The sequence below is a fragment of the Cebus imitator genome, unplaced genomic scaffold, assembly GCF_001604975.1.
Source record: "Cebus imitator isolate Cc_AM_T3 unplaced genomic scaffold, Cebus_imitator-1.0 Scaffold435, whole genome shotgun sequence".
Lineage (NCBI taxonomy): Eukaryota > Metazoa > Chordata > Mammalia > Primates > Cebidae > Cebus > Cebus imitator.
Genome location: NW_016107750.1, coordinates 1,711,352 through 1,724,352, shown reverse-complemented (window position 1 = coordinate 1,724,352; position 13,001 = coordinate 1,711,352). Strand labels below are relative to the sequence as shown.

The 13,001-nt window shown below is 41.3% G+C and overlaps 1 protein-coding gene across 2 annotated transcripts in view; it reads left to right on the top strand.

The window, feature by feature from the left end:
* Positions 1 to 10,282, top strand: part of XPNPEP3 (X-prolyl aminopeptidase 3) — a 62,296-nt gene extending 52,014 nt beyond the window's left edge. The window contains exons 8-10 of one of the 2 annotated variants that reach the window (XM_017510365.2): positions 4,167 to 4,347; positions 6,495 to 6,615; positions 8,752 to 10,282. In XM_017510365.2, coding sequence (XP_017365854.1) covers positions 4,167 to 4,347; positions 6,495 to 6,615; positions 8,752 to 8,918 — 469 coding nt within the window. In that variant the 3' untranslated portion in view covers positions 8,919 to 10,282. The remainder of the gene's footprint in view (positions 1 to 4,166; positions 4,348 to 6,494; positions 6,616 to 8,751) is intronic. The other variant, XM_017510368.2, reaches the window with a different exon arrangement.
* Positions 10,283 to 13,001: the final 2,719 nt, after the last annotated feature.

Genomic DNA, 13,001 nt, shown 5'->3' with positions numbered 1-13,001 from the left:
TAAATTCATGTGTAAATAATAGTACACATGAATAAAAAATCACAATTAACTGACTACAAAAGTTAGGATATGGCTAGCATGGTGGCTCACACCTGTTATCGCAGTGTTTTGGGAGGCTGAGGCAGGAGGATCACTTGAGGCCAGGAGTTCAAAACCAGCCTGGGCAACACAGCAATATCTCTATATCTACAAAAAAATTGGCCAACCAAGGTGGCGCACACCTGTAATCGCAGCTACTTAGGAGGCTGAGGTGAGAAAATTACTTGACCCCTGAAGTTTGAGGTTATAGTGAACTATGATCACTGTACTCTAGCCTAGGCAACAGAGCAAGGCCCTATCTCCAAAATAAAAAAGGTAGGATGAGGGTTGATTATTGGGAAGATTGTCATTATTCTGGGAAATATAGAAGGGTCTTCTTGGAATAGTCTACCAAGTTAGTTTGTTTTTTTCAATCTGACTGGTATTCACCTTATAATACTTTTTTTTTTTTTTTTTGAGACAGGTTCTTTTGTTTTTTCTGTTACATTTTTTTTTTTTTTTTTTTTTTGAGACAGGGTCTCTCTGTCACCCAGGCTGGAGTAAAGGGGCGAAATCTTGGCTCACTGTAACCTCTGCCTCCCGGGTTCAAGTGATTCTCCTGCCTCCACCTCACCCAAATAGCTGGGACTACAGGCAATGCCACCACGCCAGCAAATTTTTGTATTTTTAATAGAGCCACCAAATAATTTCTTAAGGTTTATATTTGATTGATTTGTTTGGCTTTCTGTATCTGTGTTTTGTTTTACAATAAAATTTTTTTTTTAGTTTTTAAATAAATGAAAATTTTAAAGCTGAAAAGTACATTAACTGAAACAGGAAATTCACTAGGTGGATTTAACTGTAAATTGGAGACAGCAGAAGTTTGCGAACTTGAAGATAAATATAAATTATCCAGTTGGAAGAATAGAAATACCTTGCAGAAAGGCCAGGTGCAGTGGCTCATGGCTGTAATCCCAGCACTTTGGGAGGCCGAGGTGGGTGGATCACTTGAGGTCAGGAGTTCAAGACCAGCCTGGCCAACATGGTAAAACCACATCCATACAAAAATACAAAAATTAGCTGAGTGTGGTGGCAGGTTCCTCCCAGCTACTTGGGAGGCTGAGGGAAACAGCAATCCTCCCATCTCAACCTCCCAAGTAGCTGGGATAAGAGGCACGTGCCACCATGCCTAGCTAATATTTCGTTATTTTGTAGAGACAGGGTTTCACTATGTTGCCCATGCTGGCCTGTAACTCCTGGGCTCAAACGATCTTCTTGCCTCGGCCTGCCAAAGCACTGGAATTACAGGCACGAGCCACCATGCCCAGCCAAATTCTAGGTATTTAAGAGAAATAAAAACATTTCTCAATAAAAAGAATTGCACAAGGACATTCATAACAGCATTTATTCACAATAGCATAACAACCAAAATGTCCATCAACAGGAGAATGAATATGCAAATTGTGGTCTGTTCATACAGTGGAATACCACTCAGTAATAACAAAGAACATTTTAATTACTGATTGACTGTTTTTTGTTACTGACTGAAGCAACATCACAGATGTACTGCATAGACATGCTCAGTGAAGGCAGCCAGATTCAGGAGTATGTATTTTATGATTCCATTTACATGATGTTTTAGTTTAGGCAAACTAAGGTCAAAATAATCACAACAGCATTTGCCTCGGAAAGTAGGGATATTGATTAGAGATGAACATGAGGGCTGGGCATAGTCATGCCTATAATCCTAGCACTTTGGGAGGCTAAGTCAGGCAGATCACCTGAGATCAGGAGTTGAAGACCAGCCTGGCCAACATGGCAAAAACTCATCTCTACTAAAAATACAAAAATTAGTCAGGCATGGTGGCAGGTACCTATAATCCCAACTATTCAGGAAACTGAAGCAGGAGAATCACTTGAACCCGGCAGGGGCAGAGGTTGCAGTGAGCTGAGATCGCACCACTTTACTCCAGCCTGGGAAAAGAGCGAAACTCCATCTCTAAAAAAGAAGAAAAGAAACAAACATGAGGAAGCTTTCAGGGGAGGTGGAAATGTTCTGTATAATGGTAGGAATATGGATCTATATCAGTTAGGATTCTCCAGAGAAACAGAACCAATGGGACATGTATGTGTGGGCGGGTGGGTGGACGGGTAGATTTTAATGAATTGGCTCATGCAGTTGTGGTAGCTGGTCTCAATCTTACAAGGCTAGGCCAGTAAGCTGGAAACTCAAGCAAGTGTTGAATCACAAGGCTTGAGTCCAAAATCTATAAGGCAGACTTCAGTCCAAACTCAGGCAGGGTTTATATTATAGTCATGAGGCAGAATTCCTTCTCCAGCATACCAAAGCAATTGTGACATTTGTGTTTATATATTGTAGTTTACCTTTTGGTTTGTGTTTCAGCCAGCCAGCCAGCCAAACTGTTACAACTTTTGTGACCCCTTCAGTTACAACATTGAATCCAGAATCTCTGATTAGTGGACCCATATCATAAAGTTGACCAGTGCAACTCTGTTCCTTCTACCATTATCCCCCACCATAAATATTCATTTCTCCCCATATTCCCAGATTTTTGTCCATTGGAAATTGGAAACATCATGCAGTTCTTTTTGGAATGGAATGGACCTCCTCATGAGTCACACTTTCTTCCTAACTTGGAGCCTGCTGGGACTTGAGTGTAGTTACAGTTCTAGAAGAACCAAGGCAACTACCTCAGGGGACATACCTATAGGTTTTCAGACAAAACAGGGTTAACCTTCTCAGATGCGGGTAGAAGGGCTGCTTCTGCTGGCAATGAAGACTCAGCAGAATTTAGGAGTTCATTGTCCCCAGCTTCAATGGGTTTTGCACATGCATTTGTCAAAATTGTACAGTTCAAATGTATGCATTTTAGTGTATATAAAGACACTTTGGGAGGCCAAGGCAGGAGGATCGTTCTAGACCAACTTGGGCAACACAGTGAGACCTTGTCTCTTTAAAAAAAAAAAAAAGGTTATATTATTTAGTAATACTGTGGTGAGGTGAGTTATGGGTGCATTTATAGGTGATAAAATAATGAACCTAGAAGATGGGTACATAGGTGTTCTTTTGCTGTTATATTTAGCCATTCTTCTATTAGGGGACATTTAGAGTTTGTCTAATAATTTACACTCATAAAAAAATTACAGTGAACATATTAGTACATTCAGCTTTATTTTCTTTTTCTTTTTCTTTTCTTTTTTTTTGAGACAGAGTCCCACTCTGTTGCCAGGTGCCAGGCTGGAGTGGAGTGGCGTGATCTCAGCTCACTGCAATCTCTGCCTCGCAGGTTCAAGCTATTCTGCCTCAGCCTCCTGAGTAGCTAGGATTACAGGTACACGCTGCTGTGCCCAGCTAATTTTTGTATTTTTGGTAAAGATGGGGTTTCACCATATTGGCCAGGCTGGTCTCTAACTCCTGACCTCAAGTGATCCGCCTACCTTGGCCTCCCAAAGTACTGGGATTACAGGCGTGAGCCACCACGCCTGATCTTCCAGCTTTATTTTCTTAGGATATATTAGAGTAAAATTATAAGCTCTATGTGAGCATCTTTAAGGCCTTTGATGTAATTAGCTGTATTAATTTACACTCTAATCAACAGTATGTGAGAATATGTATCATATGTCATCCCAGGTCACTTTTTTATATCATAATTGCTAAAGAAACTTATTCTAAAGACATTTAAGTGTTAGTATGTTACCAGTAGCCAAGATGTTGACTAGTTTATCCCATGATATCTACTTCACCTGTCAGAAGTGGGTCCGTAGGCTTTCCTGCCTTTTTTTAAAATGGTAGTCTGTGCTGTAAGGGATTAGACAGGATCAGGGCTGAGCCTTGTCCACCCACTGCCTGCGCTCATAGCTAGGTGCTTCTTTGGGCCCAACTTCATGTGTCTCCTGACTGAAGGAAAGACTGTGTTGCGGCTCCAGCTTGAAAGATGGTTGCCCTTCTTACTGAGCACCTAGGACATGATTGAGCTCCTGGCCGTATTGATAGATTGGTACTTATTAAACATCAACAGTGCCCCAGCAGCAGCAGCATCTTGGGGTTTTTCTAGTCAAACTTAGTAGCAAACTTCTTATAATATCAGCTTATCTAAGTTCAGGTTCTTTGGTTTTCCTGTTCCCAGGTTCAGCGCACCTCAGGCAGAACTCTATGAAGCTGTTCTAGAGATCCAGAGAAATTGTTTGGCCCTCTGCTTCCCTGGGACAACCTTGGAGAATATCTACAGCATGATGCTGACCCTGACAGGACAGAAGCTTAAAGATTTGGGGATCATGAAGAACATTAAGGAAAATAATGCCTTTAAGGTACTTCACTTCTCCTGACCCCAGTTCTCAAGAACACCTAACACGCTGCTAGGTTTTTTACCCTACATAAAGCTAATTAGATTTAGAATGGGACAGATGCAGATGCAGTGATTCATGCCTGTAATCCCAGTAGTTTAGGAGTCTGAGGCAGAAGAATCACTTGAAGCCAGCCTGGGCAACATAGCGAGACCCATCTGTTTACACACAAATACACACACACACACACACACACACACACACGGCGAGACCCCATCTGTTTACACACACACACACACACACACACACGGTTTTTTATGTTTGAAAAAAAAAAAAAAGAAAAGATTTAGAAATAAGACAGATTTAGCTTTAACATGGATTAAAACAAAGGAAGTCAGTACTTATTTCTTCCAGAAGATGGCAGCACATCCTGATTCATTACATGCTGCATAACTAGCTCAGTGTTCAGAAAATAGAAAATGAAGTCTGGTGCAGACAGGGTGAAAAAGAAAACAAGAAATGAGGAGAAGCCTGGGAAACATAGAAGACCCTCTCTGTACAAAAATTTAGAAGTTAGCCAGGTGTGGTGGTGTGCACCTCTAGTCCCAGCTACTTAGGAGGTTGAGATGGGAGGATCGCTTGACCCCAGGAATTCAGGACTGCAGTGAGCTATGATCATAGCACTGAACTCCAACCTGGGCCACAGAACAAGGCCCTGTTTCTAAAATGAAAACAAAAGAGAGAGAGAGATTTTTTATTTTATTTCTTTGAGATGGAGTCTTGCTCTGTCACCCAGACTAGTACAGTGGCGTGATCTCCACTCACTGCAACCTCTGCCTCCCAGGTTCAAGCAATTCTCCTGCCTCAGCCTCTTAAGTGGCTGGGATTACAGGTGTGTACCACCACACCCAGCTAATTTTTGTATTTTTAGTAGAGACGGGAGTTTCACCATGTTGGTCAGGCTGGTCTCGAACTCCTGACCTCATGATCCACCCACCCTATGTTGGAATCATAGGCATCAGCCACCATGCCCAGCTGAGATTAACTTTTAATCCTTTTATAGGTTGTTCTGGAGGTCAAAGGAGAAGATATTTGTTGGTTAAGTGACATTTTTGAGACTTCAGCAATATTCCCAAAGGCCACGTCGTTAGTGAATAATTTCTGCATCCAAAATGTGATAATGTTCAGTAAAAATGTAAAACCTCAGCTTTAAAATTAAGATGCTAGATGTCCAAGTCAAATAGACCATTAGGCATCTCCTGCCTCCAAATTAAGCCTTCTAGGAATTCTGTTATCAATAAAAAGGAAGCTATAAATTGCTTGTTTCTTAGCCCAACAAATCTTTAATTAATGGATAGAAATACCCAAGCTAACTGGGCACGGTGGTTCACGCCTGTAATCCCAGCACTTTGGGAGGCTGAGGCAGGCAGATCACGTCAGGTCAGGAGTTCGAGACCAGCCTGGCCAACATGGTGCAACCCTGTCTCTACTAAAAATACAAAAATTAGCCAGGCATGGTGTTGCATGCCTGTAATCCCAGCTACTCAGGAGGCTGAGGCAGAAGAATAGCTTAAACTCAGGAGGTGGAGTTTGCAGTGAGCCGAGATCGCACCACTACACTCCAGCCTGGGCAACAGAGCAAGACTCCCATCTCAAAAAGGAAAAAAAAAAAAAAAAAAAAAGAAATACCCAAGCTGGTAGGTGCCCAAAAGTATGCCTTCTCCATAAGTTGCTGTGAGATACTTAGGGTCTCCAGAATAGATTCCTGAGAGGGATATGTGAGCGAACATTAAGATAAGAACTGTTTTAATAGTCACCAAGAAAAGAGATTTTTTTTTTTTTCCTTTCCTTTACTTTTACCTTTCCTATGGTACTGAAGAAAAGAGACTTTCATTTGCCACAGTCATTAGTTGGGATTACCCAAGTCAGCATATATGTAGTATATTAAATAGTGAGAATGGAAATGTGGATTTATGAGAATGCCACTGGCAGAATTGCATATGAGGTCGCAGTTTTTCCAGTGCCTTTAAGTATTAGTCCAAGGATGGATTAAACTAAAGTGGCAGAACGGTGGGGGAGATACTAACACATATCTCACTGATTTATACTTGCCCATCGTTCCCCATAAGAGGTCATTTCTCTAATAATACCGTGGTAATTATCTTTTCCAGGCTGCTCGAAAATACTGCCCTCATCATGTTGGCCACTACCTTGGGATGGATGTCCACGACACTCCAGACATGCCCCGTTCCCTCCCTCTACAGCCTGGGATGGTAATCACAATTGAGCCAGGTAAGGAGAGGTGTTATAATACTAGTATGAGGTAAACGTTGTTTGTTTGTTTGTTTGTTTTTGAGATGGAATTTTGCTCTTTCACCCAGGCTGGAGTGAAGTGATATGATCTTGGCTCACTGCAACCTCCGCCCCCCAGGTTCAGCAATTCTGCCTCAGCCTCCTGAGTAGCTGGTATTATAGGCACCCACCACCATGAATGGCTAGTTTCTATATTTTTAGTAGAGACAGGGTTTCACCATGTTGGCCAGACTGGTCTCGAACTCTTGTCCTCAGGTGATCTACCTGTCTCAGCCTCCCAAAGTGGTAGGATTACAGGCATGAGCCACCATGCGTGGCCACATTGTTTATTTTTACCTCAACCAAAGTAATTAAGTTAGAAGAGACAGGAAAAAAGTCTCCCCAGTGTAGAAGATAATTTTATTTTAGATTTATCTTTCATATTCTTATTTAACATCACACAATTTGTTCCATTTGACTCTTCCAATAAACAACAGATGGGAAATACTTCCTATAAGCAGATGTTAAGAAATGAATCTTTTTTACTCCTGCCTTTGCCAGGGCCAGTTTGTACTGGTCTCCCATTTAGTACTGGGGGAGTTTCTCAAGCTTCCAAAGCCCCCAGTACTTGTGTGTAGAGAGACACGCAGACACGCTATCCTCTCAGTTTCAACACCTCTGCAAGCTGCATTGATCTACCCAGCACCATTACACTCCTTAGTGTCCAATGCCTTCCTCATAAGCTTCGGAGAAAGCTAACAATTAGATGGTTACCTAACTTGAGTGGTCCTAGGTCTTGGGCAGAATTCTGAAGAGAAGCAGTGGTCACAGTGGTATGTGAAGACTGATATTGTCACAGTTGATGGTTAAACACTGATGCTGGTTTTGTTTTGAAAAACAGATCTAAATTTTAGATTCCAAGTTATTTTAATCTCTATATAAATTATGGTTGTGAAATGTCTTTTATGCCACCCTTTGAACCCAGTCATACGTTGCTATCTGTGCCCATAGATACATCATTTAGTTCAATCTGATTGGTACCTGGGTGCTTCCTTAAACTGTACTACATTTTCCTTTGCTGATCTTTTTTTTTTTTTTTTTTTTTTTTTTTTTTATTCCAGTGGCAGTTTTTTTGAAAATATTTAAAAAAAAAAATTTTTTTTTTTTAAAAGACCTGGTATATTTCTTAACTTCATGATTAGAAAGGGTACCTGGGGTTCCTACATTTTTCCAAATGTACATTAAAGTCTTTCAGTTTCTCCTTTACTTTGCATTATGCATATCAGATATAGTTAAACCTTATATATGAGAGGAAAACAAAAAATTTATAATGACTGTTTCTGCAGCTTCCAGTTATCAAGGCTGATAATCTCTAAATAATTGTTTAATACATTTTAAATGTATTTTGTCTTTATTTTTGCTAAGTGTTTTTTCCAGGGTACTCTTAGGCAGGGGAAGAATGCACTTATATAATCTCTTTATCCCCCAAGTATATTGATGTACTTTTATTTTTTTTTTGAGATAGAGTCTCATTCTGTCACCCAGGCTGGAGTGCAGTGGCATGGTCTCGGCTCACTGCAACCTCCACCTCCTGGGTTCAAGCGATTCTCTTGCCTCAGCCTCTGGAGTAGCTGGGACTACAGGCACCCACCAGCACACCCAGCTAATTTTTGTATTTTTAGTAGAGACAGGGGTTTCACTATGTTGGCCAGGCTGGTCTCGAACTCCTGACCTTGTGAACCACCCACCTTGGCCTCCCAAAGTGCTGGGATTACAGGTGTGAGCCACTGCGCCCAGCCATTGACGTACTTTTGAGTTAGGTAACTTTACTGGCCTGCTTGAGCCACTAGAATATGACAAAATCATGGTCAGCATTGCCATATTTGTATGGAGCTTCTAGTCCATTATACAGATAACTGGAATAATTTTAGTAATGATACCAATAGGTGTTGACTGTTATATGCCAGGCACTTTGATATGTATTATCTCATTTAATCCTCACAGCTTTATTAGATAGGTACCATAAAGATCCAGCATTACAGAAGAAGGAATTTTAACCCAGAGGTTAACTTACTTGCCCCAAACCACCCAGTTTCTATCATTCCTGAACAGCATGTTCTTCTTTCTACTTCACAGGCATTTATATTCCAGAGGATGACAGAGATGCCCCAGAGAAGTTTCGGGGTCTTGGTGTACGAATTGAGGATGATGTAGTGGTGACTCAGGACTCACCTCTCATCCTTTCTGCAGATTGTCCCAAAGAGATGAATGACATTGAACAGATATGTAGCCCAGCCTCTTGACCTTCACTGCAGCCCACATGCACCTCAGGTTCAAGACGAGTGTATGCTGTCATCCCTGCACATGTGCTTTCTGAATATCTCTGTGTGTGCATTCATATACATATTCCATTTGGGAATACAGCAGCTGTGTGAATGTATGTAATCGTTGGGGGGGGAGTTTTGTTTTAAGTAGTTAGATGTCTGGAAAAATGAATTTTTGAATAGGATGTCACTGCAGCTTTGGTAACATTAATTGTATAGAATTTATGACCAGACAAGTTTAATTTTTAAACATAAAGAAAGGTCTTGGTTACATATGTCCATGCATTCCAGTTAACACATTTAAACATATAGAAATTCACTTCTTTCAAGTCCTTCCCTTTCTGTTCTTTTGCTGAGATCCACCCAATATCATAATAAGTTTGTGTGATGCCTGTATTTTTAGCTAATCACCAAGGTCTCTGCTTATGCTAAAATTCACCTGTTGGTGATTGTGGGTGGCCAATACATGCCTTATATAACTCCCCCTACCTAGTCTATATCCTGCGTGTCTACTGGAGCCACATGAACCCTCAGGGGCACTGGTGTCCTGCATGCTTACTAGTCAGCCACAGTCCAGGTTCCAACAACAATGGCTACCTACCAAACAAAACAGTTGTGAGCCTTTCTTGCCATTTGGTTGCCTAGGACCTGGAAAGTGTTTAGATTCTTGATAAAGAAGGAAATTCTTGATAAAGAAGAGAAAGAAAAGTATGTATGTATCTACTAAATATCTGGACATCAGGGCTGGGCATGGTGGCTCACGCCTGTAATCTCAGCATTTTGGGAGGTCGAGGCAGGTGGGTCATTTGAAACCAGGAGGTTGAGACCAGCCTGGCCAACATGGTGAAACCCTGTCTCTACTAAAAATACAGAAATTAGTCAGGCGTGGTGGTTCACGCCTGTAATCCCAGCTACTTTGGAGGCTGAGGCATGACAATTGCTTGAACCTGGGAGGTGGAGGCTGCTGTGAGCTGAGACCATGCAACTGCACTCCAGCCTGAATGACTGAGTGAAGCTCTCTGCTTCAAAAAAAAAAAAAAAAAAAAAATCCAGACATCCAGCCATCTTTTCTCTTCAATTTAAGATGATTTCTTAATGATGCATTCAAAAATTAATAAAAAGAAAAAAGAATTATTTCTTTCCCAGATATCCCTGTTCCCCCTATGGATTCTTAATCCACTGACCCTCATGGGTTATCCTTGTAGCTATGCAGAGGCGGATCCTCTACATACTTACCCTGTCAGAGTCACAAAGTCACAGTCATGGCACCATTTTCAGAGAAGCACCCCTGTTACCATTCTGTGATTTCCTCTAGTGCTAATAAAAACAAAATACGGAATCCACCAATAAATAACCTTATGATTCCTGTCTTTCTCTGATATTAGCACTGAGTGTGCAGTGGTAAAGAGTCATATTTCTTTTTTTCTTTTTTTTGGGGGGGGAGAGGGAGTCTCACTCTTTTGCCCAGGCGGGAGTGCAGTGGCACGATCTCAGCTCACTGCAACCTTCCCCTACCGAGTTCAAGCAATTTTCCTGCCTCAGCTACCCAAGTAGCTAGGGCTACAGGCGAATACTGCCATGCCCAGCTAATTTTTTGTATTTTAATAGAGATGGGTTTTTACCATGTTACCCATGCTGGTGTCAAACTCCTGAGCTCAGGTAATCTGCCCACCTCGGCCTCCCAAAGTACTATGATTACAGGCTGTGAGCCACCGCACATGGCCTGAGTCATATTTCTTTAAACCCAACACTGGATACAATTATACAGAACTCAGTTTGCAAGGTGAACAGGGCTAGATTACCACAGATAGCTTATTTAGGAGCTTCTGTGATAGAGGAAGCTTTAAGAGCCAATGTGTTCATCTCCTTTAAACCTGGATATGGGCTCAAGATATATAAAGCATACCAGTTGTTACAACACAAATTTGAGGGTCCTTTTTTTTTAAAGATGGGGTTTCACTATGTTGGTCAGGCTGGTCTTGAACTCCCAACCTCAGGTGATCCGCCCGCCTTGGCCTCCAAAGTGCTTGGATTACAGGCGTGAGCCACCACGCCCAGCCAATTTGAGGGTTTTTAAAAGAATATATTTGTATTAGGGAAGCACAAGCTAGGGGATTAACAATCTCTGCAGTGCTGGAAGTTTACCTATCTTATCAGGGAAACTCAGGGTACAGAGTGAAAAGCAGACAGGCAGTGACTTCCTCAAGAGACAGATAATGTGAAAACAAAAGTGATACAAATTGTATCCTGACAGTGCTAGCCCAGGAATGCTTTGGCTTTGTGCACCTTATCTAAGCAGCTCTTGGAATGGAGGCTGCACAGCTGGAGTCTCCTTCCCCCATACCCACCCTTCTTCCTCCCTCCAATTTCTCAATCTAGCGCTACTTTTTAAAAGAAGGGGAGGGAAATAATTCCAGGACTCTGGCTTCTCACTTCCTGAGCTCTGTGCCCCCAAAAACCCTTTCCTTGGATTGTGTTTCCTCTTTCATTTACAATCCAGGAATAAGGAATTTCTTTTCCTTTTTTCTTTTCTTTTCTTTTTTTTTTTTTTTTTTTTTGAGTCTCACTGTCATCCAGGCTGGAGTGCAGTAGTGCAACCTCGGCTCACTGCAACCTCCACTTCTGGGGTTCAAGCAATTCTCCTACCTCAGCCTCCTAAGTAGCTGGGATTATAGGCGCCCACCACCATGCCCAGCTAATTTTTGTATTTTTAGTAGAGACGGAGTTTCACCATGTTGGCCAGGCTGGTCTCAAACTCCTGACCTCAAGTGATCTGCCCACCTTGGCCTCCCAAAATGCTGAGATTACAGGCGTGAGCCACCACGCCCAGCCTCCTGTCTCTAAACTTGCTAGCTAAAGGCCTAGGTGGCTTCTATGTATAGCAGCATACTTGAACATGAAACAGACTTCTGGTGAGATTCCAGTCAAGTTCTGTAGATGTTACTGGTAGTCAGAAAGACTACTGTGGAATTCTTCTGGTGATTTTTTGTCCCTGACCCAGGTATATTGTCCTTTGGGTCCCAGATTAACTATAGCAGCTAAGCATTGGAATCAGACTTTTAGATCCATCAAGATAACATAATGAACATTTCACAGTAATGTTTTGTGGCTGTCTGATATATTCAGGATTTGCTGAGCAGATAATTATGCACTGTGCTGTATGTGATATTATTCATGCTTAGCCATGTCACAGACACCCCATATTTAGTTGTTGTTTTTTTAAATACAAAGAATGCTATTAACTTATTGGATATAAAATAATTTTATTTTTCTAATGTCAAGGAAATGACACATTCCACTTAAGCAAGTTTTCCAAATAATTAAAATTTAATACTTCAAGAATAAAATGTATCCAAATATTTCTTAAAATTCTTAAAATTTAGGTTAAAATTTGCTGATCTCTTACATTCAGTAAAGCTGGGACTTGCATACTTCCCATAATTTTCAACTGCCTTGCGAGTTCATAAACTTGCAATTATACAAAGGTCAATAAGATAAATTCATAGTTTCAAGGTAAGACCTTTATATTAGCTTTTTAAATTTTTTTAAGTTTTTAATTGACATAATTGTACATATTTATAGTGTACATAGTGATATTTTGATACATATAGTGGATAGTGATAAGATCAGAACAATTAGCACATCCATCAGATTGAGCATTTATCATTTGTGTTGAGCCGTGAGTTTTTTGTTTTTGTTTCTGAGAGGGAATCTAACTGTCGCCAGACTGGAGTGCAGTGGTGCCATCTTGGCTCACTGCAAGTTGTGACTCCCAGGTTGAAGCAATTCTCCTGCCTCAGCCTCCCTAGTAGCTGGGATTATAGGCACGCACCACCATGCCCAGCTAATTTTTGTATTTTTAGTAGAGACAGGGTTTTACCATGTTGGCCAGGATGGTCTCTCATCTCCTGACCTCGTGATCCACCCACCTCAGCCTCCCAAAGTGCTTGGATTACAGGCCTGAGCCACCATGCCCAGGAGCCTTTAGTTCTAAGTATGACAGATAATATATATACCAGGTGCTCCTATTAAGAGCCTTAATTTTTTTTTCTTTTTTTTTTT